Source organism: Amblyomma maculatum, chromosome 4, assembly GCF_055883805.1.
Source record: "Amblyomma maculatum isolate TAMU_Amacu chromosome 4, ASM5588380v1, whole genome shotgun sequence".
NCBI classification, from domain to species: domain Eukaryota; kingdom Metazoa; phylum Arthropoda; class Arachnida; order Ixodida; family Ixodidae; genus Amblyomma; species Amblyomma maculatum.
The window spans coordinates 29,684,947-29,711,305 of NC_139347.1; the positions used below are offsets into that span (position 1 = coordinate 29,684,947).

General features: G+C 43.4%; 2 protein-coding genes across 3 annotated transcripts in view; one reads left to right on the forward strand and one right to left on the reverse strand.

Moving 5' to 3' along the window:
• Nucleotides 1-361: 361 nt before the first annotated feature.
• UQCR-Q (Ubiquinol-cytochrome c reductase ubiquinone-binding protein) lies at nt 362-13,244 on the reverse strand. The gene is made up of 3 exons (XM_084600967.1): nt 13,127-13,244; nt 12,273-12,460; nt 362-516 (listed from the first exon to the last, which is right to left on the reverse strand). Exons 2-3 carry the CDS (start codon nt 12,424-12,426, stop codon nt 422-424), a joined length of 249 nt encoding a protein of 82 aa, XP_084457093.1. The 5' UTR covers nt 12,427-12,460; nt 13,127-13,244; the 3' UTR covers nt 362-421.
• Nucleotides 13,245-13,418: 174 nt separating this feature from the next.
• Nucleotides 13,419-26,359, forward strand: part of Etf-QO (electron transfer flavoprotein-ubiquinone oxidoreductase) — a 34,648-nt gene continuing 21,707 nt past the window's right edge. The window contains exons 1-8 of one of the 2 annotated variants that reach the window (XM_084600966.1): nt 13,419-13,532; nt 15,740-15,847; nt 17,642-17,794; nt 21,882-21,958; nt 22,721-22,802; nt 24,225-24,343; nt 24,711-24,788; nt 25,947-26,159. In XM_084600966.1, coding sequence (XP_084457092.1) covers nt 13,496-13,532; nt 15,740-15,847; nt 17,642-17,794; nt 21,882-21,958; nt 22,721-22,802; nt 24,225-24,343; nt 24,711-24,788; nt 25,947-26,159 — 867 coding nt within the window. In that variant the 5' untranslated portion in view covers nt 13,419-13,495. Of the gene's footprint in view, nt 13,533-13,682; nt 13,702-15,739; nt 15,848-17,641; nt 17,795-21,881; nt 21,959-22,720; nt 22,803-24,224; nt 24,344-24,710; nt 24,789-25,946; nt 26,160-26,359 lie in introns of those variants that run through there. The other variant, XM_084600965.1, reaches the window with a different exon arrangement.

The following is a 26,359-nucleotide window of genomic DNA, read 5'->3' on the forward strand; positions in this document are numbered from 1 at the left end:
TTATATAAGGTGACAAGAAGCACTGGTACTTTACTTTCACTAACGAATTCAAGACTGATGCACACGGTCATTAAGACCAGTAAAAAAGCAATCTTTAGTTTCTTCTCAAATATTTTTCAGTGCAACTCCTAAACCAAAATCAGGAAGACAAACCTTCCACAAGAAGGCTGCTCAGAAAGAATACACTAATGCAACAGGTGCTCTGTTACATATTTTATGTGCAAGTTACATGGGCACATATTACCATTACTTTTTCTTTCGAAGCAGCCATCACTGAAAGCTGGCTCCTACACTTATATTCAGCCAATGCCACCTGCCTGCAATGGGTCTCAAGTGTCAAATAAAAGGCAAGCAATACAAGTTGAGGTGCATATATTCATTTAATCACTCTATAACACATCAATATGGCTTCAGTTCTGGTTTACTTGTCATTAGCGAAGTCAGCAGGGTTCTTGCGCATAGACTTCTTGTGCTCCCTCTCCGCCCAGTCGTAGATAAGGTAGCCCACAACGAAAGCTGCAGAAGAAAACACAAAACTGATGGGTTACTGTACATAAAGTTGGCAGTGCTACTCAAGGGTAAGTCACGGAAGTGTCCTTTCATTCACCATAAATGCACAGATAACATACTGTGCATCTGAAGTTTCCTGATTTCGTTGACAAAAAAGAGAAATACCAGGGGTGCACTTAAGTGTGCTCAGGTGCAGTAATACGAAAGAATTGCGAGTACTGCCATTACACTGCTGCCTAGTGGACCCTGCCCTCGCTCGCCAAGATGACATATGCATAAGGTGTATTTTGCCTAGGTTAAATGGAGGAGCGGCGGCAATGAAACTTCATGAAAGCGACTATGTTCACTTCACAAGCTGAGTCACGGTAATGTTTTTCTCTATTGGCAGTTCATGGCAGACATGTTCTGGCCACTATTTCTGTCCACGCCACTCATGAGACGAGAAATGCTTTAACATTAAAAAATTACGGGGATGATTCGGTCACCTTAAGAGTGAAATGTGACAGCATTAAAACTAACATTGCTGCTAAATGCTTTTATCACTGATGCCCAAGTTATCACTCTACTGCTACTGATACTCCTGTGATGGCACAACATGCAGCAGAAGTACTTGGCAGCGAGTCTGCACTACCGATGGCTGTAGAGACAACCACAAGGTTGTGGATCCAACTCACAGACTTGAATTTCTGCACTGTGGTCCCATTACCTTGCGATGTTGCTGCTACACGTTTGCCACTGCAGCCCAATGTGGTTGTTGCAACGTTTTGCTTTATATTAGCACTTCGGGAAAGTTGTAGATCCAGCCCAGGCACGTGGGGTTGCTTTAACACTTTCGGAGACACAAGGCGCATTTATTCTAGTTCCAGCTGTCTAAACTCTAGACATATTACATATCTGCACACAACCAAGCACAGCTGCCAACTGCCGCAAAGCCCACCACCATGCTCGGCCATGCCACTTGACCAGCAATCTGCCAACTGCCTCTTGCCAAAGTGCCTGCCAACTTGGCTGTGTTATACCCCTGTCACACGGGCACTTTTAAGGACTTGGGTATTAGGGTTCTTTGCTCCAAAGGTTGTTGACTTAAGGTACACGGCAAAGGCTCGAGACCTTTGCGGAAAAGGCCCATATAAGAAAAGGCGGTTGCCAGGTGACTTCAAACTGCGCAAAGGAGCAGCCCAAATATGCGTGCCAGCGAGCAAGCTCGAGAAACGGAAACGTTGATGCAAATCAAACCTTGAATATTATATTTAAGCCTAATTCTATTCAGGGGTTAATTCTACATTAGAACAAATTTTAAAAATTTGAAGCATTGAGAGGCTTCGAAAGTTTTCAGCAGCCACATCGACATACACATGCTTTTCTCCTTGTGCAGTGTTCTTTCCTTGCCTTTTTGTTGTGAGCTATAATATTTTTTTGTTTGGCAGTGTTTGTTCGCTAATTTACTATTTATTTCGTGTTGCCACACTTTAGCGGAACTGTTTCATATATTTAAAGTGATTTTGCCAGTGGACAGAAGTGCTCACGGAGGTTACCTGAATCATCGTCATTGTCATTATCTCCTTTGCGCTTGCCGTGTAGCTGCGCTACTGCTCCTTTATGATTTCGCTCCTCTACAGCAATAAACCTCCTTTGCAGTAAAGATCTTAGAAAATGTCTTAAGACCGAAGTATTACAAAGTCTTGTGACATCACTCACTTCACCGACCAGCCAGCACTCAGTCATGTCCCATGACCCTGCGATGAGGCTGCTGTCGCATGATGTAAAGTATAATAAAAGAACCATGTAAGTGTGCACATAACCCACCCAATATAACCTGCACACCCCTTTCTATCGAAAGAAGTACGACTAGACACCTATATAACCACAAAGGGCATGATCCTTCTCTTGTCAAAATGAGTTTACCTTGACATGTTTGTTGTGATGCTCAATTCATACCACTCAATATCTTTAATATCACTGCCATCTTTCAATGCTCCGTGGCCACTCTTGATTGTGCACTTAATAACTCTTTTGTGCACCATGTGAGCCAGGGTGTAGTGTTCACACATTGACGACCTGTTTGCACGACAGCGCTGCCTGTTGGCGTGACAATGTAATGTCTGCCAGCCATCCAGCAAGCACACAGACACTTCTTGCGTAGTTCACTAAAGATAACCTACAGTGGCTGAGTCTGGGTTAGGGCTCAAGAAAGTAATGTTTTGGTGACAGTAGGGAAGAACAATGACTGATGTTGGCTTGGAAATGCCCACTGCTGGAACTGTGTCTACGACGATGTTGAATGTGGACATTATATCAGGCTTATCACACTGTTGTGAAGCCAACACAACTGCCCACCCCTTGAAACCCACACGGCATCAGTCCCAGCATTCTTGCAATTTATGGAAAGCGACACTAAGAATGACACCAACTCCAAAATCCCCTCCACAGCAATTCTCAACGATGCCATACTGCCACCTTTTGAAACACTGCCCTGACAAGTTTCTACGCGACTATTCCCCCAAGTGTACCCCTAAACTGCTATCTGTCAACAAACTAGGGAATGGTATGGAAATTTCTTGCCTCCTACTTTCCTCATTGTGCACTATGTACCGCACTATGTACCCAACCAACAGGAGTGGCAGGGCAGGCTCAAAATAACAAGGCAACAATTATGAATTTTAATAGTGGGAGGGCAGCTCTGGCCCCGCCCCGAAGTGGCATGGCAAAAGGTGCTGTGATCTACACAAGGTAGCGTCGAAGCTCCGTTTTCTGAATGTTTCGCCCACAGAAGCTAAGCATGCGGTCAAGTAAAACCAGTGGGTACCTTGCTAAACTGGGGACTGAGCCTTGCATTTCTCGTATATAAGGGCAATGCTCAAGATACTCATTCAATAAAAAATGGAAAAGAGCGAGATGAACGAGAAAAAGACAATGCATGTGGTGTCTGTGCATCCATTTTTCTGCATTTACTGTGCCATTCTTATTGCTTGAATGATCAATCAAAAAGTCAAGAAACACATACTCCTCAATCTTTGTAGCAATCAATCATAACAAGAGCCAAATAGGAACTCCTTCGCCCTCATAAGAGAGTGCTTTGCAATTTGTTATACAGAGCACTTTCAACAAACAACTATCAGTAAACCATGCTTCCAGCGTGTAACAAGTTCACCACATGCTTCAAATGAGGCCATTGCCATGCTGTAAGTAGAATAGATTGCACCTAGGGAGAATAACTACAAGTAGCTCAAGGCAACACAGTAGAACACCACTATAGCAAACTCAGATATAGTTAAATGAAACTCAAGTCCCAGTTCATCTTCCATAGATGAATGTACATTTTCTTCCCTTTGTAGTAAAACATTTTTGGCAAAAATCAATTATAGTAAAGTGCGTCTGGCCGCAACGACGGCTACCCATGAAATATCGGTGCATACGCACTACCTAAAATCGCGAAGCAGTTTTATTTTTTTTCCGAAAACAAAAAAGTTGTTGTTTAGCTCTGGTTAACCCTAGTTGAATTGCAAAAGCAATGGCGGAAGCTTCTTTTCCCTGCTACATTATTTCCTTACATGCCTGCGTGTCGCAGGGGGTAATGAGAATGCAAACGGTTCTGGCAGGCTGATTCTGATATCACTCTCCCGTATGAAAGGAGTGACCCGAGTTGGCAGCTCCTGCCCGCGGCATAAGGGTAACGTGAATTCAAATACCATGGCAGGCTGATTTTCTTACGAGGGACCACGGACACGAACACGGCACACAATGACAGGCGGTTAGACCTGGCGTAGTATTGCCTTTGCAATAAAAACAGTTTTTTTTTTTTAAATAGCTTTACTACCGAACTTGGCAGCACTCGGGAGAAGCCAGCTTTACGTACGCCTTGGAGCCATGAGGGAAAGCATGCTACGCATAGGGAAAAAAAGTGCATTACAAACATTGAAAGACGGCGGTGTTCAGAAAGTAAAAGAAAGTAAAAATGTAGCGAGAAGTAGGGAAGGGGAGAACGGCCAAACATTCGCAACACAAGGCAGTGGTGACAAGAACTATAGGAGCGGCGTAGTGTTTTGCAGCGCTTGGCTACCGCATGCATTTCTGATCTATTGCCTTTTAAATGACAGAAACAGTGGAAGATGAAGCCTTGTTCATGCAAGGCTTTGGTTTTCACATGAAATCAAACTCTGTCTTATTCATAGCCACGTTGCCTTCATGATTAAGGGATATTTCCACATAGTGTAAACAAAAAATCTTATAACTGCCGGTCCCAGCGACTTTATTAAAGGGTTTCTGCTGTAATACACATATGATATAAGCAATGTCATCCATATATTGCATTTGGTTTGCGGAGATGCCATGGCTAATTTGATACACAACCTACACACAATGTAGAAGACAACACTACTGAACACCTACTGAACACACTAAAAGATACAATCAGTAAGATGGTGAAGGCAGCTGGACATAGATGTGCCTAAATAAAGTTTTCGGAACATGGAAATCACAACAAAAACTAATTTCTAGGTAATCTAACCATGCAACCACAACTGGCCTGGTGTGGTCAATAATAGTCACGACTTGCATAATCCAGCTCTCAATTCCTGGCAGCATGTCTGGGTGCAAAGGAATTCTGCTCTTTTTTTTTATTATTATTATTTTTTTTTTTAGCGTTCGGAAAACCTTTGTGGGCACCTGTATGTTCTCCACGCACGCCTATGATGCTGAAAAGGGCTGTCAGCTTGGGCAGAAATTTTAGCCTGCCCCTGTAGTTTCAAGAGCACAGATTGTTGGGCGAGTTGGTGCATTGCAGACACGTTCTAGCGCATATGAACGAGGACGAGAGAGATGTAGACAACACGAGCGCTAACTTTCAACTGATGATTTATTGACACCATTGCACATTAAATACAACCTGCATCATGACGTCACCCGACATAAACGCCGACATCACGTGGCCCCGGACAAAAAATTTAACTCTTTGGCCGTCAAAAAAAACAGATGGTGTGCTGACACAGGATGCACCCGCTTTTATAATCAGATCTGCCTCAATTACTTCCCTGACATCTTTACACACATGTTTGGCTACTATCTTGCACGCGCTAAAAAATGGTTTTAGCCCGGACAAAAAATTTAACTCTTTGGCCGTCAAAATGGTGTGCTGACACAGGATGCACCCGCTTTTATAATCAGATCTGCCTCGATTACTTCCCTGACATCTTTACACACGTTTGGCTACTATCTTGCACGCGCTAAAAAATGGTTTGCACGCTTTTCTATTCTTTTCAGCACAATCATGACAATGCACAGATAGATTACCATCCCTGTAGTTGCCCACGTTCCTCCTGTGCTCCAATAATCTCTCATTGACACATCGGCCAGTTTGGCCGATGTACCTCGAGCCACATGACAGGGGAATCTCATACACCACCCCGGACGAACAAGCTACAAAGGGTTCTCGATGTCTAATTGTGCACTCCTGTTTTGGCCTTGAAAAAGGGTTGGTCATTTTCACAAGTCTTCCTAGCTTCTCGGGAGCCAATAGCACCACTCTGACGTTGCTGCGTTTCGCTATCTTTTTTAGGCGATGCGAGGATTTTTCGACTACTGTAAGTCAGCTTTTAGCCCTTTTTCACGAGTGTTTTAATCCTTTGGAAATGACGCATGAAATTCCAAAGGATGGTGTCCTACAATTTTTAGATCTGAAGCTAACCCTCACTGAGAAACGCGTTTGTTGGGAGTATCATCCAATGGCTAACAAACCCCTACTACCGTTTCACTCATCACATTCTAAACTTGTCAAGAGAGCAATAGTCAAGCAGTGCTTAAATAATTCCCTGAAAAAATCCTGTTGCCATTCGATGTCCCATGGCTTTCAAAGGCAAGTAACGCGTCTTGTGTCAGCGGGATACCCTACCAGCCTCATTGTATCTGTTTCAGAAGGGATGCTAGGAAAAACAAAGAAAAAACAAAGACTGAGCGATGGAAATGAAAAAAGAACAGTGGTAATTCCCTATTTGCATAACACCTCGCATCGCCTAAAAAAGATAGCGAAACGCAGCAACGTCAGAGTGGTGCTATCGGCTCCCGAGAAGCTAGGAAGACTTGTGAAAATGACCAACCCTTTTTCAAGGCCAAAACAGCAGTGCACAATTAGACATCGAGAACCCTTTGTAGCTTGTTCGTCCGGGGTGGTGTATGAGATTCCCCTGTCATGTGGCTCGAGGTACATCGGCCAAACTGGCCGATGTGTCAATGAGAGATTATTGGAGCACAGGAGGAACGTGGGCAACTACAGGGATGGTAATCTATCTGTGCATTGTCACGATTGTGCTGAAAAGAATAGAAAAGCGTGCAAACCATTTTTTAGCGCGTGCAAGATAGTAGCCAAACATGTGTGTAAAGATGTCAGGGAAGTAGTCGAGGCAGATCTGATTATAAAAGCGGGTGCATCCTGTGTCAGCACACCATCTGTTTTTTTGACGGCCAAAGAGTTAAATTTTTTGTCCGGGGCCACGTGATGTCGGCGTTTATGTCGGGTGACGTCATGATGCAGGTTGTATTTAATGTGCAATGGTGTCAATAAATCATCAGTTGAAAGTTAGCGCTCGTGTTGTCTACGTCTCTCTCGTCCTCGTTCATATGCGCTAGAACGTGTCTGCCCTGTAGTTTCGTTTCCTTTCCTTTCAAGCAGAACACTATAAGAACAGCACATAAACAGGACACAGCAGGAGTAGCAATAGATGTTGTCTAGGTCTGTCCTGTCAGAGTGCTCATTAATCATTTAACATGTTCCAAAGGGCCTGAATAAGCCCCATTTTGCGATGAAATTAATGAGGCCTGAAACTCAACATGGCATAAAAAGCTTTGCACTGAAATATAGGCAGAGCACCGGCTTAGCAGCACTAAAATTCATAAAGCGGACAGTCAAACTGGAGATGCATGTACAATATAATCTCGTTGACACGATCCCAGTTCATACGATTTCCCGTTTCATACGCTCAAAATTGCATCTCTCATAGAGTTATGCTATTTTTGTCTTGGTTAATATGTTCGCAGACAACAAAATTTCCCGGTTACTATGTTCGAAATTTCGAAAACCTGTGGTCGTATAATAAATTTTGCGATCAACCGGACATGTGCTAACGAGCACTCGCGACATGAAAATGTGACCAGCAACGCTCACCCGCCACAGTTGCTTTCCTGCGGTGCCTCGGGGCAAAGGGGCAAAGCATCAAAGAAAGCCAATGAGCCAACGTCTTTACGTTGGCGTAAAGACATTGGTGCGTGTTTGCAGACGTTGGCGCATGTTTCCGTGTGTGTTCCCGCGGAAACATGACTTTATGAGGAGAAATGCGGTGGCTTCTTTGCGGTGTCTTAGGGCACAGGGGTGAACCATTTGATAACTGCAATTATTCACCTGCATACGAGAGGGCCGGGTCTGGGGGACGCAGCACAAGCAAAAATGCGGCGACTGTAAGCCACTGCTATGGCTTCTTCACATGCCAGTGGTGTAAGGGGCCAAAGCATCCGGAAACAACCAAGGAAACAATCCCAGCTCGTCATTGCCTTCTATGAACCCGATTTGTAATTAAATCTCTTCTGTTCTTAGGACAACACAAATACGGCCTGAATTCAGCGAAAGCTAAGAAAGGACTTGTGCATACTTGATGTTTATAAATGATAATCTACACTTTTATTCAGTGAATGCCCCAATTTTAAATGCCTTTGCACCTCATTCAGCAGTTAAATTTCTCAAAACCAGGGAGTTGGGATGATACGCTTTTCCAGATAAAGAAGTTTTTTTTTCTGCATTTTTAAAAAACATATCAACAAGGTTTTACAGTATTGTTCAGAATAATGGACTGTTAGGTGGTGCATTTAGCTACAGCACAGTGGCAAATGACGATGACAGAACAAGAAAGAGCAAGCATGTGTCGATTTTGCTCTTGTGCCTTCTTTATTGTGCCACCAGTCTCTAGAAAAAGTTGCTCTTGTTAATCACCTACTGAGCGTTGTGTCGGTGACAGAAAAAATTTTAGCTGGTGGTTTAACTTTGGTTAACCCTGAAGGGAAGCGAACCCTTCATGCACATGGCTACGCTCATTGCCAAGCATGGATTGCGCGTTTCTCCAAACGTAAAGCCCATTCTTCATCAGTCACTTCGGCACACCGCCTTTTCAGGGCCTCATTCCAACGCGCTACTGTAGCAGGGTGTTCGTCCCCCATCTCGCAGAGTGTTGTAAACCAGGCAGGAGCCCGGGGGCTCCTATTCATACACATATAGCCCCTCCAGCCCCTCTACTTCCACGTCACACTCACCTCACGTCAACATCACCTCACGTGACCTTGACAGTGTTCACGGGCGACTTGGCCTACGTGGCTATGTCCTCTACTTCCATGGCACACTGATCTCACCTTACGTGACCTTGACCTTGCCAGTGGTCACGGGCCACTTGGTGGCCTAAGTGACTATGCCCAAAACCACACGGCAACCACCAGGCTTAACACAGAAATCTAACTTCTAAATCTCCCTCAAGGTGAAAACCGTGCATACCAGACGGATCAAACTACCTGGCGTAGTGAAGCTCTCGCTTCAAAACAATTCAAGAAAACTGTTCCGTCTAAACCGCAAGCTTGTTTACTCAAATTTCATTCACACAGCGGTGAAATTTAGCTGAATATTCTGTTCTATACTACGTTTTGGTCATGCTCTTCACTGAAGTGGCAAGAATACTGAAGAGGTCCACATCATATAGAGTAGTACAAAAGAGGCAGTTTCTCAACTGCTACACTGGAAGCGCTATTCCTCATCCCTGAAAGTTTGATGCGTGCTCTTAGTTTTGTGTGTCGTGTATGAACGCTTTTGTAATACTGTCACTGCCAGTAAAGCTGTTGCCAACAGCCTTTTTTGGTCCACCATCGTCACGTACAAAGCAGATCTTCAATTATTTTGCACTGATTCATCAAAGCGACCTACCTGACTTTAGCTCAAAAGTAATGCTGAATGTCACTCAGTGTGAAAATCTATCCAAACATGTGATCAGTTAAGATATGTACCACCACTGAAAACAGACTTTTCCTGCAAAGTTTGAATTTTTGTCTTTGGTGCCTGGCATTGAAATATATGTTGCAGAAATAATTAAGTCTCTATCATTTCATAGGTCTCTCTGGCCTTCCATATGACACCCCCAACAAAGCGAAGCCAGTGTACAGTGATTTTTGTTTAAATGAACATTTAAACAAGTGCCGGCAGGGAAAACCCCAAAATGTGAAGTGTTTTAAAAGAATGGTTTGGGAGCGAATTCCTAAAGATATTCATATGAGCTCGTCCATTCTTTTGTTTGAACTTCCCTTAAGATGCTGGTGTCACTCCAACGATAAGAACAGAGGTACAGAGATACACTGAGGCAAGTCGCAGTCAAACCTGTCTACCACACCGAAGAAGCTTACGTCGACAGGGGCTATCAACCTGAGACAAAGGCAGATCAACAGTAAAATAATAATGAGAAACAAATGTGAAAAAAAAAATGACATGCAAAACAAGCAAAAGAACTCTCAAAAGGTATAGACCATTTTACAACCCTTGGAGAAACCGGTTTAACTGGACTGTTAAGGGAGGGAAGTTGTCAGCACTTTCCTTTGCTACAAAAGCAGCCCAGCTCACCAATATGGCAGCACCCTTCACCCCTTTGTAAAGTCGTGTATAGAGAGACTAAAGGCCCGTTCACACTTGCGACTAGCAGCGGTCGCACGACCGGTTTGGTCGAAAAGCAACAGTCGTAAATGGTCGCATCGGTCGAAAAGCGACTGCCGCAGGCCGATCGGGCACTACTCGAATTTCTAGTCACGCGACTACTAGTCGCAAACCATTTCACCAATCAGCGAGGTCCCGGAGTACTCGATCGAGCCCCTTTTCAATGCAATTAAAGAATACCCCTACCTTTTCAACAAACGGCACCCGGTATTCAAAGGCAGGGAGAAGGATATGGCCTGGGAGGAGATTGGAAAAATATTCGGACTATCCGGTAAGTATAATGAACTTTTGAGAAATGGGTTTTTCACGCAGGCGCAACATTTTATATTGATACCATGGTGATTGACACCGTCTATTTGTCATCGGCGTTCTCGCCTGAAAAAGCTGAAGTATCTGGCAAGCAGCTGCTACTGACGTTCGCTGTCATCGCCCTGCAGCTTTCCTACTCCCAACTCGTTTCTCGAGAAGGCGACAGTCGCAAGTGTGAACATCGGCAGTGGCGAGCTCCTCTCCTCGTCGCACGACCTCATTTAATCGCAAGTGTGAATATGAATAGACCTTTAGCCTGATGGGTTTCAGCCTCATATGCCTCAGCATACAAGCCACCAGGGAAACTGCAAAACTTTCGTTTTTCTCAAAGCTTGATTTTTTCATGTTTCACGTTATGCTAGCACTTCATAAAAAAAATGTATATATCTGAGCAAAACTTTGTATGCTTTCCCCTTACACTTCGAGGCATGCAGTGACCTAGGATATTAAAAAATCATGGCTGAGTTTTGATACGACAGTTCAATAGAAATGAGTCCACCTAAAATGACATTGTTTTCGGTTTGTTGGTATAACTCGCAGAAAACTAAGAGCAATGTGAAGATCCAAGTTGGTGCACAAGCTGCTTTATGCTGAGCCATTTGCATATTCACATGCTAGAGAAGACAGTGATGACTGCTCACCTTAAACAAATAATTTGAGCCATTTCAAAGCTTAGCAGCATTTTTTTAAATATACGTTTTGACTGGTTAACATAGTTCATTGTCCTCTGAACATGCCCTTCACATGACTAATGACGATTTCCGCAGGCTGATTGCAGCTGGGCGCTCGAATCGGAACAGAGCAACCTAAACTCTTACAGACCGGATCAATCTACGTCGACCGGTGGAACATGACGAGTGCAAGGCGGAAGTAATGGTGGGCCAGTTCCAGAAGTTGAAGTCGCATCCTAGCGCCAAAATATGTTGCGATTCAAATATAGGTGAGAGTTCAGTACTCTACAACTTGCTTTCGCACAGTTTTAATGCTGTAGTTGTTTTTCGATAGACGCACTTCGACATACACTTGCAAAAAAAAAAAAAAAGAACGGTGATGCCAAGTGTCTTCTGCCAATATCTCTGAAACCCCTAAAAACAGTAAAAATCTGGAGCACCCAGAGTTTCTCCAAATGACCAGCAGAATACTCGCAATCTATCTTGGTCGACCAGTCAAATTCGATATCATCATCATCCCCGCCTGCTTGGAGCAACCAGTAGAAATTGCCATAACAGATTTTTTTTAAATCAAAATTTTTAAAAACATAAAAGGTGATAACAGACTTGCAATCTTTTTTTTTTTTTTTTTTTTTTTTTTTTTTCTCTCTAAATGATGTACAACTCAAGCTTGCAGTGTTACCGCCCTCTCGAAGATATTTTTCTTTTGCACTTCACAAACTGCATGCCACATGCAAGCAATCTGGTTAACACAGTGTCAAAAGGAGTTCCTTGCGTGTTGCTTACTACAAGGTAGAACAGTAGAGAGAGTGAACTTGCACAAATGGCACAGTGCCGACTGTGACAGTGACCACCAGCAACCGAATTAGGATACGCTCGGATCACAAGAACTGACAAACATGTCAATTTGCCCCTCTTGTTGGCCGACAGGTTTACCGGTAAGAATCGACTAATAGGAGTGAGGCTAGCCGATCTGTTTGTGACAGTTTTCGTGATGTAAGCGTAGCGTAATTCGGCAGAATTACGGCCGAATTTGTGCCAGTGCTAAAACTTACGTGGAACGACGTAGGGGAACTGGTCCATTGTCCTCCGAAATGTGTTCGGGATACCTTGCTTAAACAGACCAGCGAACGCACGCTGCTCGTATGGAGACAGTCTATACATAACAATTCCTCGCAGTTTGTAGAGACTGCCGAAATGAAGACCCATTTTTTTTTTTTTTTTTTTTTTTTTTTTCAAGAATCTGAAAGACGCCAAGAGGAACACATTAGGAAAAACCGCGACTATCATGTCACAGGTGCTGAAGCTTGGGCAAAACGAAACGAGCGATTTAGTGCACACACTGAACCGTTGTTTCTCGATACCTTTCCAATCACGTTCCATTCCGTTTAGCTACATCGGTTAAATGCCGACACTTGTAGCTCGGGAAACTGATTCAATCATTTCACTATGCACAGAACAGCGACTAGTAGTAGTGTATCGCGCTGTGTCACAAGGACAAAGCTCTCTATCGCTGCTGCTTAATACGATAGCGAGAAATACGTGATAGAAATAGAAATACAAGTTTATTACACACTGCAGAAAGTGTCCCCACATCAGCCATGAGCCGGCATGTGCACCCCCGATGACCTTGATTGTCTTCTTCCAGTTATCGTTCTGGAAGCTTCACATAATAACCGTAATGCAAATAATCACTTGACAAATGTGACTGCAACAAATGAGCTCATGCTTAACAGATAACCCCATATCAAAGAGCAGAAAACACCCCTGAGATTAAGCGTTTTGTAAAGACGCGGCCAGGCGGGTAAAAGAGGCGAGGAGGCGCTTAGCACACACAGTTCATCAGCGTGCGGGCAATGCCTGAAGTGACGGAACGGCTAAAAGAAGGTAACTATGAAAGTTAGCTTACCGGCTGTAGCCTTTCTTGGAAACGGAAAATTAACTGCGCAGCACGGCTAGCACGGCCGCCGACCTGCAACGCGCAATAGGTCCAGAGAAATAAACACCACCCCTAGCCTCACTTTGCCCTGTTAACCACCACTCACCTACAGGACTCCCACCCCTCTCACACTCGTCACAAATCGTTGTTTCTTCAGAGCTCGATGGGTTTGCTCCGTGATCGGTGATACGTTTAGCAAAAAAATATTTTAAGTAAAACATATCTTTGTTTTGTTCTTGCGTTGCACGCTTACAATATTACAAAATACCGCACTACTTTCTCAATCATCCTCTGGTTGCTGGCGGCCCCTATTGTCGAATTTAATTCAAGGCATGGCTCATGGCGACCTGCACAAAATTGCGATCAGCTGTGCTCCGTAAGGTTTCTTTGATCCATCTCATGTTCGTTTATGAAGGAATGCATAATCTATTAGGATAGTAGCAATTTGCTCGTTTGAATGAGCTTCGAGCTGCTATTGTCCAAAAGAGATTTAAAATCGATGTTCAGCACTTTCCGCGATCTCTCGTTGGTTCTGTTTACGTTGGGTTAGTAAACTTACCAGCGAAGGGTAACTCAAGAATTTGATACAGTTGGATATCTTTGAATTGGCAAGGTTTGTTTCGCGACTATGAGAATCTTAATGCGTCCAGGAAGCGGTGTCAAGGTTACCATGTGCGTACATTATCGTCGCGGTCTGAGCGACGAGCTTCCGCGATCATATGTCAACAGGAGGGATTGAAGGGCAAAGTCGCCCGCGAGGTATAAATTTGATGTACGTCTACATGAACCGCGTAGAGCATGTTTTGCAGTCTTAAATTAGGGCGGAGGCCTTGAGCGTTATTTCTTCTTATCGAGCACATTGGTGTTGACTGGGAACGTGAGGCGGCATCTTATCCTTTGCATCCGCCGGTTTCGAACCTGGATAGCACCCGGCATCAGCGCACCTTGCCAGCAGTAATGCTATGACAGTTTTCTTTAGCCGCATGCATACTTATATATGTGGCCAGCTGATACTTACCTAATATGTCTGCGATGATGTATATAAACATTAAAAAAAGAAGTTAAATACACGTACGCATATTGCCAACAGTTGTTTAATTTTGTTTTGTGCGTGTCAGCATTGGAAGGCTTTACTGCTGTCTGTCAGTTCCTAGCGAGTGTAGAGGATAGACGGAGGTGAGAGGAGAGGGAAGAAAAAAAAGAATAAAATTGGAATAGGAGATGCAATTAGTTTGAAGTGTATTTTCACAACTGCTTTGATAAAATACTTGCCTTGCCTTAAGCACACACACACATATGAAGAATAGTACCTATCCTCATTCGAGAGCTGTCCCGCTGAGCTTGGTCATGCAGCCCACCCACTATAAACTCCGGCAAGGACAGGCTGGTTTTTTATAGAGAAATTCTGCAGCATTACAGATTTGCCAGACTCAGATTCCTCCCTGCAGACGAAACACTTTCCAACCGCCAGGCCAAAGCATGGCGTAAATTTCAAACAAATACCTATCCAAATCCCCAGTTATGTTGCCTATATTAGGAAGAACTCTCTTCAGACAAATGCAAAAATTGTGGTGCCAAAGCTGATCTAAATCATATGATCTGCAAATGCCCACAGTCCCTACCTGCAAGCCACTTCGTACGCTACTCTGATCACTGGGAGTCTCTACTGCTCAGCCACGACGCGGGGACACAGATAAAGCTCATCCAGCAGGCTGAAAACGCTGCCGCTGCCTGAGGGATAGTGGCCGTCGTTTAGGTGGGGGGCGGCCATTGGTGTCGCTGTCTGTATCCGCTAGAATAAAGTTTCCTCACCACCACCACCACCTATCCTCATGGTCATTTAAGCGGTTTCTGGTCTGTGCACCCCCAAAATGTTGCACAAGTGTGGGCCAATCTTTGGTTTGGTTTGGTTTGTGGGGTTTAGCGTCCCAAAGCGACTCAGGCTATGAGAGACGTCGTAATGGATGACTCCGGAAATTTCGACCACCTGGGGTTCTTTAACATGCACTGACATCGCACAGCACAAGGGTGCCTAGCTTTTTGCCTCATCAAAAAGTGGCTGCCGAGGCTGGAATTCGATCCCGCATCCTTGGGAACAGTAGTCGAGCACCGTAACCGCTGCGCCACCCCGGGGCCAATCTTTATGAGACCTGGCAGAGAAGTGCTAGTCACAGCCTGTATTGACCATCAGTCTGATGAAGTCTAATCGTCAACCAACATGTGCATAGGTGCCTATGTGAGTGGCTCGGCGCCTTATTGCAAGACAGTCTCAGTACAAGTGGTATGTGGTGGTGTGTAAAGGCACACAATGCCTATTGCATTTGCATATGTAATTAATGATGAAATGTAACAGGAGCTGATTCAAAATGCAGGAAACATTAAAAAGAAGCCTCGAACAGACATATAGTTGTGAGACAGCAGCATCTGATGGACACGACAGATATGCGGCTTTTTGTGTAAGACTCCCTGCTCATCAGAAGCTGCGTCCAGTCGCATCAAGTGACAAAGAACTAACACTGCAGCCACAGAGTGCCTGCTAACACTGTGTCAGTTACGTTGATACCTAGTTTTATTTTACTGCAGGAAGGGGAGCCGTCGTGATCCATGGCCTTCGCTGGTGCCACCATGAGCACCCTAAAATTACGACTCATTACACAGTCATACCCAGGGAAACTGATTCTCGGTGGAAAGGCAAGTACTGCAAATAAATATGTGTGGGTTGCTGAGAAATCTAATCAAGCCAATTGGTAATTATAATACTATATATGCCTGGAAACTGCTAGGTGGCACAACTAACAGTTGACATAATAATTGTATAATAGAAACTTTCATTACAGTGACCTTTGTATTGCTTTATTGTGTGCAAAAGTTTAATATGGATGTACACTTCCATATGAGCATGCACTTGTCAATTCCCTTGGTGCATTTCTATGTTTGCATGTAAGCATGGATAAAAATAAGGATAGGTTGAGTTTTAATATTCTAGCTCTCCGTTAACACAGCGCACCAGAATACTTAGCAGCACTCTTTCATTTTCCTATTCATTATGTGTAGTTGGTTGTGGAACCAGTTTTCATGGAGAATTTACAAAATGAAGAAATGAGCTAAAAGAGCCTCATATTCACAGTGAGAGCTGTAATGTTTGTGGTAAAGCTAGCAGAATCTATATATACTTGTTCATTGTTTGATGCAGCATCAACGTACCGGTGCGGACAAAAGTAAATGGAGCACTCTATTTCCTTCTAACGTTTTTCACGCTTTGCATAATTGAAACTGGCAGTAATGGTATATGCGAACTGGTAGTAGATGCCAGTGCCCTTTCTTATCTACGGTGCAGACAGCGTAATTTTAATTTGAACAGAAAAGTGTGCTCCGTTTACTTATGTCGGCATCTGTACATTTAGCTGCAGTTATTTGGCAGTTTGCAGGAGGTATTGAAAGGACTGGATTTTAAAAATTTAAGTATAAAAGCTCTAGTGAAAGCTGCATTCTTTCAAGTGCCCATTGCAGTTGCACCTTATCTTGTCTGTATTTATTTTGGCATTGAGGTTAAGGTTGTTGCTGACTACAGGTGGAATTAGCCTTGCGGTTTCTGCTGGCAATTGCTTCACTGTAGCGTTACTTAAATAATAAATAGTGTTCGCAAGTCAGTCATAAATAAGCAGACATAATAGATAATAGCCACTACTTCTGTCACCATCTGGATTACAGATCCGAGTCCTGCAGGAAAGTTAAAAGAAGGCATGAAACCTCCTTTCCGCAAGGCTCGTTTCTGCACGTGTAGACAATGTCCTGAAACTAACTGTGAGGGACTCATGTTTTCTTGAGGGAAGCGAACAACACTCTTTTCTGCGCTGTACCCTGGACAGCACATGACGTAATATTCTATATCACCACACACAGCACATGTGGAACACAGCAGAGACGTTACCGGACCCGTGTTATACATTTATTTTGGTCTGAGAGGGAGACATACTTTGTTAACTGTTTACACTTCTTGCAGCTTGTCTTTTTCTGTCATTCGTTGCTATGTGCAGGACAGAAAGTCTTTGTCCTTCTTCTAAGCCATCTCCCCCCCACCAAGAAAAAAAAAAAAATATATATATATATATATATATATATATATTTCTGGATAAGGTGCAGTAATTACATCTGCATATTATTTATCAGCAAAGTTCAAATACATGTGACACCATTTCTTTGTTTGAAGCACAATCTGTGTTAACCCTTTTTTACCAGCTTACCAGAAACAATAAATTTTTCCTAGTGTCATGATCACTGTCAAAAAATTAACAGTGAAGCACAGAGCAACAAAGTTAGCTATTCTGAAATTGCTTTGCTAGACATTTTTCAAAATTATGACCTCTAGCAAGGATGTTTATCTTCTTAGCTAAAGTCTGATGAGGTCGCATTCATGTTGACATTGAATGTACTTGCCAACAGATCTGTCAGCCAACAAACAGTGTACTGCCCTCCTTTCTGCAGATGTGGACATGTCCCGTGTTTCTGATGAGACCGATGTGCTCATTGTGGGTGGTGGGCCAGCGGGGATGTCGGCAGCCATTCGCCTGCGGCAGTTGGCCACAGAGGCGGGCAAAGACCTCAGAGTCTGCCTGGTGGAAAAGGCCTCACAGATTGGTCAGTCCTTGCTTCATTGGATGTGTCTGTTCATTCTCAGGTTCTGCATGTAATGTTCTATTCAGCTTTCTGATAGGAATGTCGCTACAATTAGCACCCATTTAACTTGGCCGTGTACTATATAGGTATAGGGAAAAGCTTTGCGATTGGATTGAGGGAAGAACAGGGTTCTCCTGGCGGAGGAACTTCCGCAGTTTAATACTTCCACAGTTGTGTAAACTGCCTTTCTTTTTTTAACTGAAAGCACCTCGCACTTAAAGGTGAAATGCTGTATGCTAACATAATAAGATCGTCGTATTATACTGATGACATTCGTTGGAAAATAAAGTATTGCTCATTCGCATAAAGAAGAAAGGTTTTGCTTGGTGCTTCTGAGCACAAGTGACGTGCTGCACAAAAGACAACCAAACTGAGCTTGTTTTAGTGATGCTTTATGTCTCACTACCGTGACAGCTTCACCCAACTGGAATTTTGTGCAGCTGGACTCCTTATCTACTTCGCTGCTATAGTCAGTCAATGACCACTTCGAGGGATAGAAATTGGAATGTGGGCGCTAGTTTCTGATAGTGTGCTTGCTTTAGCTTTGAAGCTGCGTTAGCATTATATGACTTTTAGAAAATACTTATTACAAAATGCAATTAATGGGTGCCACTTGTTCATTCCACCTGTTTTCATGAATGCACCATAGCACCAGACACATTGCTCTGGTTTCTTGTGGCTTAAGAAATTATTTTTGCTTTAATGTCACAAGTTTTTATTAAAGGGAAAGGAGGGTTATCTAGATGTTTCAGTGAGTTTTCAAAGATTCATAAAAACTGTGTTTGAAATAGGATAAAAATCATTTTTAGGGACAAACTCTGAGCTGCAATTGGCATAATGTATTGCAGGACCTATTTATATTATTGAGTTAATTAGTTGAAACTCACTAATCAACTTTTCACTTAACACGGCTTGGTAGTTATTCTCAATGGGGAGTTCATCCACAAGATGATGCCATATGAGTTTTGAAGGTAAAGTAGAACTGGTTTTCTTAAGCCCTGCAATGCGATGAAATCGGGGGGGCTTTTTTCCACAGACACCCGAAACCAAGCACATGGGTGCTATGTCGCACTAGGGCTGAGATGCACTGGCATCAGCCCGGTATGACACAAGAATAAATGCTTTATTGCGGGCTGGGTTTTTATACCCAGCCTCTGACGTAGCACGATAACAACGACATTGCAGATGAAGGCACGATGAAGCTGATGGTGAAGTTGCCGATGTATCAATGAGAAGAACAGGAAGCTCAGTGAAAATGGCACATCTGCGACTGATGTGTTGCAGTGACTACGATGGGAATTTGGGAAACTGTTTGCTCTACTCTGCTATATCACGCACTTTCTTTTGCTCTGTTGCTGCCAAATATTGCTATGCAGTTAGCAGTGACGCACTAAGCGACGATGCAAAACTTCTTGATGAAACACAATACAGCATGCAGTTTGGATTATGCATAGTACTCACTGCAGCACATCATATCATCAATGGGTGTGCCATTTTTAATGAGCTTCCTGTGCACTTAATGCACCAAATTCTGTTTTAGTTTTGCGTGGAAAAGCTCGGGTTTTCTTTTACTAGAGCGTTCTAGAAAATGAGTTTTTCTTCAATGAAAGCTAATATGGCATCTCTTGTTTGTGACTTTGAACTCCTCATTGGCAGCAAGTACCCAATGGGATTAATTAAAATGTTACCTATTGAGTTTTAATTAACTATATATAAATTGGAATAACTTATACAGTAAATTACATTGCCTAAGGCTGAGAACTTGTTTCCGAAAATTTTTTTTCATGCTTTGAACTAATTTTTGAAATTTTTTTCTGTAACAACCGATATAGGAGGACCACCTTGATCCTGATGGAATCTTAAAATGCAATGCATGTAAGGGGATTCTCAGAAATAGTTTAGGGTGCAAGGAAGGCAAATCCTAGCTGGATGTGAAAATTTCCTGAGCTGAGTTACCATTACTTATCGTGAAGTTCATTTTTATGTGTGTCTAAAGTTTTGCTGTGCTTCAGACTGAGCTGATGTCTGATCTACATTATCTTTGCAACATCTCATTGCATGCATTTTATTTGCAATAACGCATTTGTAGTTATGACGTTTCACATGTGTGGTTAAGCTTAGCAGTCTTTCCTGCAATAAGTGAAGAAATTAACTTTGGTAGCACCGCAAAGCAGTGATCTATCGTGCAGCCTTTCCTCCTCTCCTGCTGCTGATTATTAGAGATTACCTTGCTGTGAGCATCAGTTGTTTACTGCCTTTTGCTCATCTTACTTAGCGTGGGTAGATCATAAAACGTTCTGCTGGCAGCCAAGTAGTTCTCATCTCATGCAGCCAAAACTTCCCTCAATTGCACTTGTGTTTGTCGAGGTGTGCTCTTGAGATTGTAGAGGAAACAGGGATGGAAGTGCTGCTCCATTCGCTCTATTCTGCTCTAAACTGCTCCATCCTGCTCTAAAGCAAAATATTGCTTCAAAACTGCTCCAAACCGGCTGCCTCAATGTTCTGCCATCAAATTTAGCGAAAGGCTGCTTTTTGCTGCACAGTGAACCATTGTATTGCCCGCAAGGAATGTGATTCGATGCAGTTTGATTAAGTAAGCGTGAGAAGCACAGGGGGCAGTGACATGCTGGGAGCACCATGCACACGCTCTAGGGGGCGTTTTAGTCCGAACAAAGGCAGCACAACGGTGGCAGTTATAATGCACCTCGCGCTGAGCTTAAAAGTTAAAAGAGCATAAACTAGAAAAGCATAGAGCATAACAAATTTGCAAGAACATTTAAAAGTGACAACAAGCATTTGGAGGGAAATAATTAGGAAAAAATGTTTTGTGTACTTTACATAGCACCTTCTCCAAGACATTTGAATTGAGAGAAGTGGGCGAAACAGTCATGGCGGGTATCTTGAGCTGCTAGGAAAGTTGTCTGCCAACACAGAACAACGCGAGTTGTTTCAAGGGTTCATCTGTGAAAGCAAGCAGGCACTTCACTATTGCGCCTCATTATTAGTACCAAGCTTGTCAATCCTACGTTAGACAAAAGCATACTTGAAGCGTAAGCGGGTGACACCACAAAGGCGCCATTCGCTAGTCATGTTCTGAAGAGTGTTAAAAGCCGTACAGGGCCTGTTGCCAACGTATTTAAATACAGGAAGTGCCAGTGTTGCTCAGCTGAAAACAGGAGCTTCTGGCAGAAGGTTATAAAGCAAAAGAATCTGGAGGAGGCAAGGACTACCCGTTAGTGCAGTCTATCCTTCCTGAAGGTACTACTGGCGAGTGCCCTGGAATTTTTCAGCATAGCATAGGATCACCAAGGATGTGCACAAGGAGAGCGGAAATGGGCTGGTCATTAATGTGAACTCCAGATTTGTAGTTCACATCACTAGTGGTCATGCTTGAGCACATCAAAGGGATAGACTCCATGTTTTAATCTACCATGTCAAAATAGCCAGACTTAGTTCAGTTATGACGTATAGAAGAAAGCATTTGGTTTGCGGCTAGTCTTTTCCAAATTGCTTGACTTGTCAGTTGTGTTATTTTAAATATCTGTACATGTTTTGGCTGTTCGTCTTGTCTCGTCAGAGATGCAGGTATAGTCAGCAAAGCATTGAACGTTGAATAGAAAGGAATCCAAGTGGGTATTTTTGTATGTTAGAAACAAGAGCTTGCAATCATTAAAAGCACTTGACCCTAGAAACATGCTCCAAAACAAAATTTGAATGCTCCAAACTCTCATTTTATTGCTCCAAAGCTGCTCTATATTAGCTTATTACTGCTCCCTGAGCTGCTCCAAAATGCTCGAGCCTGCTTCCACCCCCTTAGGAAAACAGGTATGCCTTCTGGTAAATGTCTGGTAAATGACACGGCACCATTTATGCACACACGAAATGTTGTGCACATGCCTATTGTCTTCACATGACAGTACTATAAACATGACATCGATATGTCAGCTAGCCTGTGCACTGGCTTCTGAAATTGACGTAGACAGCCCATGGCTCGTTGGTCAAATCGGAACCCTCTTTGCTGATTGCTTGATTCTCTTTGGTGGCACAGGCGGCCACACCCTTTCCGGAGCCTGCATCGAGCCCGGCCCTCTCCAAGAACTTTTCCCTGACTGGAAAGAGAGAGGGGTAAGGCTTCATTCGCTTGTTTACACACCAGAATTCCTTCTAACTTGCTTAAAACTGCAGTCTCATAGTTTTATCCAAACTGTGTCCTCAGTAGCAATGAAGATGGAAAAGATTTGGCACGTTACAGGGTTGTCAGCAGAGCTTTCCAAAAGGCAGAAAAGGCAAGGGGGCTGCTAGGTCGAAACTTGAAAGTAATATCTATGTCTAGTGTAAGCTCATTAGTGCGGTTAGCTTCTTGTAGAACGGCAACAGAAAAATTGTTAGGCCTCCTTCTACCAGTGCACCACTGCCTTACTACCAGCAATATGGGGGATAGTAGTAAACTTTTTCTGTCTTTTACACCTGCTTATTGCCTAAAACACTTGCTTCATATTTTTAACTGTACTAACCGATTTGGGTCAACAACTGTGGCTCTGCAGATGGGAGCACACATTGTTATGATGGGTTGATGGTAACGTGGCAAGTCTTGATTGCGAATTATGAGCCATATGCTTTCAATTCATTTGTATTGATGGTATCATGCCAAATCTTCCACCCAGATGTTTCTTGCGGAGCAAGAAATTGGAAAGAAATATATCTAATTTGACTAATGCAGTGTCTTCAGTGATTGCCGCAAAATTCAACTGCTATGAATCAGTAGGATGGGCGTGCTTTCATCATGTGAACTGTTATATGTACTGCAGTTTCTGTGCAGCTTTTTTTTTTTCAGTTTTATTTGTTAATGAGTGGGACTGCAGCCCCATTGCTTGTCTCTCTTTACAGGCTCCATTGCATACTCCTGTAAAGCATGATGAGTTCTATTACTTCACTGAGAAGTCTCAGATCAAAATTCCAGTGTTCAAAGGTCTGTGCAATTCCATTCTCTTTAAAATACTTTTCTTGCCTGCTTTTTTTTTTTCACCAGTTGAAAAAGCTTTTATTGCTTAGCACAAACTGCAGTGAGCAAAACTTGAAATTCGATACTTTGAGGCGGCTGAAACTACCACTACTATGCAGCAATTTTCTGCTTGGTTAATGCAGGAAAAATATCTCGTGCATTGAACAGAGCAGCTTCCTAAAGCTGTTAGCATTGCAGTAATTTTATATAAAGAACGCCTGGATTATGTATTTTTTATGAATTATCAATGAAAAATAAGCAACAGTGACTATTTATTGTGGTTTTGTCGAGGCCTTTGCTCTGCACAAGCTGTCTGAAATGTCAAAGGATAGCTCTAAAATCATGGGTGCCTCTGCAACCCTTATCGCAGTGCGACAAAGTAGCAGTGGTGCTGCTTTGCAAATCACCTATCACATTTTGAGGATGCTTCACTGCAGTCACAGTTACACGCAGTAAAGCATCTTCAGTATGTGATGGTTAAGCATACTTGAAGAGTGGGGGAAGCATGTGGATACAAGATAGAAATACTATAGTATATGTTGGCATTAGAAAGGTGTGGTGTCACCCCCCCCCCCCCCCAAAAAAAAAAAAATTAAGAGGGTTCAACGCTGCTGAACCGAATATTGAGCGAAAGCATTAGCTGTGAGCGATCGAGCGTTCTTCTTCTTTTTTTTCTTCTTCCTCAGCCCACATATGAAGCCCCGTCTTAACCAAGCCATAGCACGTGCCTTAGTGACCTAATAGAGTAACGTGAATGCCAGGGTCCTAGCAGGCTGATTCTGACATAACCGTTCCATGTGAAACGAGAGATCCAAGTTGGCAGCTCCTGCCAGCCCGTGTGTCACGTGGGGTGTGACATCACAGCGTCACGTGGGTGATACGTAACTGCGGCTGGGTCACCCGAAAGCTTGAAAGTGCGAGTAGTATCGCTTTCGCAATAATAACACTAAAGTACTAGCGACCAGCAAAGCAACATCTGAAACTATGCGACTGGCCGATGTGGGCATCCGATGGCAGCGCAAGATGGCATGATTTTAAAAAGAAGCAAACTTGGAACTATGCTTGTCAGCACCACTATTTAATTTAATTGAGGTTCAGGCAGGTCTGTTTGTACGATCGCTGGCTTTGCAGGTCATGATTGGCGTGAATATCTCTGAATTGATCCGTGCGAGCGAGCCCATGTCTTAACTTAATGAGGATTCGGCATCATAGATTTACATGGGCATCAGCCGGGGCTGTGCTTCTAGCTTGAATTATCTGAATTTTTGAATTAGCGAGGGCCAAATGGACAAGATTTCACTGTACTCTGCTTTAGGTGATGCTACTGGATGCTGCTGCTAGAATGCCATTCCTAATCATTGGCAACTTGTTCCCTCTGGTGCTGCCTAGGTCTGCCAATGTACAACCATGGAAACTACATAGTAAGGCTTGGAAACGTTGTGGCTTGGCTTGGCGCTCAAGCCGAAGAGTTGGGTGTGGAGATTTATCCCGGATATGGTGCCAGTGAGGTACAGTCTGTAGTTTCCTTCTCTTCATAATTTGATTTTTATCCGGAACATTTTCTTTTGCAAGTTGCTGTAGGTTGTTTGCATGAGAAATTGGGCCTGCTGTTTTTTTCCTGTATTGAAAACTGGGCTGAAGAAAATAATTTTTTAATTTTTAGCAAAGCAAATTGAGCAAATTAAAAATAAATTTGATTCCATGCTTTAAGTGAAAGGCATGACGTATCTTGATGCATGCTCAAAGGGATGGTTATGCTGGTGTAATACAGAGTTCTGCTTTGTTTTTTGAAAGCAACTCAAGTGTGCATGCTTTTACAAGTTGGAAGCAATGCTTAATCAAGCTCTGCCCTTGCTTTGTGCACTTCACGTGTAGGTGCTGTACCATGATGATGGCAGCGTTAAAGGTGTGGCCACGAATGATGTGGGCATAGCCAAGGATGGCTCCCCAAAGGTATGCATTGCCCTGCTCAGAAAAAGTCTCGTGTTTGCATGAATATTCTTTCGAAAAGTTTTGCATACTGTGCTAGGGTGTTGTACTGTTGTCTCTTTAAGTGAAATGCATGCTACATTTCACCATGGATCAAGTATTAAAGAATGCCTGAATTGTAGCCTTGGCCTTGGTCTAAAAAGGGTCGGCCTCTTTAAAGAAGCCGGAGAACCCCAATGGGTGTGAGCCACATAAACAGCAGCTGCTTTCAGACGTACATTTTCTTCTTTTTTTCTTTTCCCTCCTGATGCCTTAATGCAAGCCTGACCTGAAGCCGTTTTAAATAGCTTAAAATGGCTTTAGGTCATTAAGAATTTTTACACTTGGAAATTAGGAACCATAGGCTTGGCCATATACAGAGCCTTGTAGATCTGCACACATTTTGTCTTGGAGCTTGCCCTCAAGAATTCCGAAATACTGTACTATGTAGGTTTTTGTACTGCGGTGTTGTTCATATTTTTGTGCCTGATAGCATGAGGGGCATAATTCATGTTGGCTGGGCAAAAAAATAAAAACTTCCGAGAGGAACTCATAGAAGGGGCAATGAGCCGTGGAAAATAGTATCTACAGCAAGTTGCTTCGAGGCTCGAATCATTTATTGTGGCTGTCCAAAAGGCTCGGAGAGCAATTTTAACAGGGCAAAACCAGACTTGCAGCAAACCAAAAATGCAGTCTCACAGGGCTATCAAAGCTGCACCAGAGACAGCTTGGAGGGTTGCAGCTGACGAAACAGTTGGTGTTGTAGGCTGAGGCTGATAAAACTTTATTCACAATAAGTGGGAGGAAAAGGGGAAGTCAGTTAGCATGCCGGAGCAGCATCTCATGGTAGCAGTTTGATAGTTATGGGAGTCCCAGTCGGAGCATAGCACTGACATTGTTTAATTTTTTTTTTCTTTTCAATATATATATGTGGCTTTCCCTAAGCCTGTCTCTGCAGTAGTTATTCTTGTTCTTTTTTTTTTTTTTCCCTTCAAAATTCTCTGTGGAACAAAGCTGCCTCAGGCAAGGTGTTTCATGCTTATTTTGTTTTTAGTGCCTCAAAGTAGAATCCCACCTACTACAATAGCACCTCTTGGGGCATATTGGTCCACAGCATCTCGTGTGTTACCACACCTCATGCAGGAGCACTTTGAGCGAGGTATGGAGCTTCATGCCAAGTGCACCATCTTTGCCGAGGGCTGCCACGGCCACCTGGCCAAGCAGCTGTTCAAGCGCTTCGACCTGCGCAAGGAGTGCCAGCCACAGACGTACGGACTGGGCCTCAAGGAGCTCTGGGAGGTGGACCCCGCCAAGCACCGGCCGGGTCTCGTCATGCACAGCATTGGCTGGCCACTTGTGAGTGCTGGATTGGCTTTGCGCCATTCATTGGGGGTTCATAATGCTACACGGGAGTGAAATCACCCATTGGCATAGACTACTAGTAGATGGCAGGACAACCTGACATTAAAAGGCTCTTGAAAGCCCCTGCCAATGCCTCTCTGGTAAGGTGGGATTTTGATAGCTGGCCTCTACCCCGTTCATCTGAATGAAGCTCA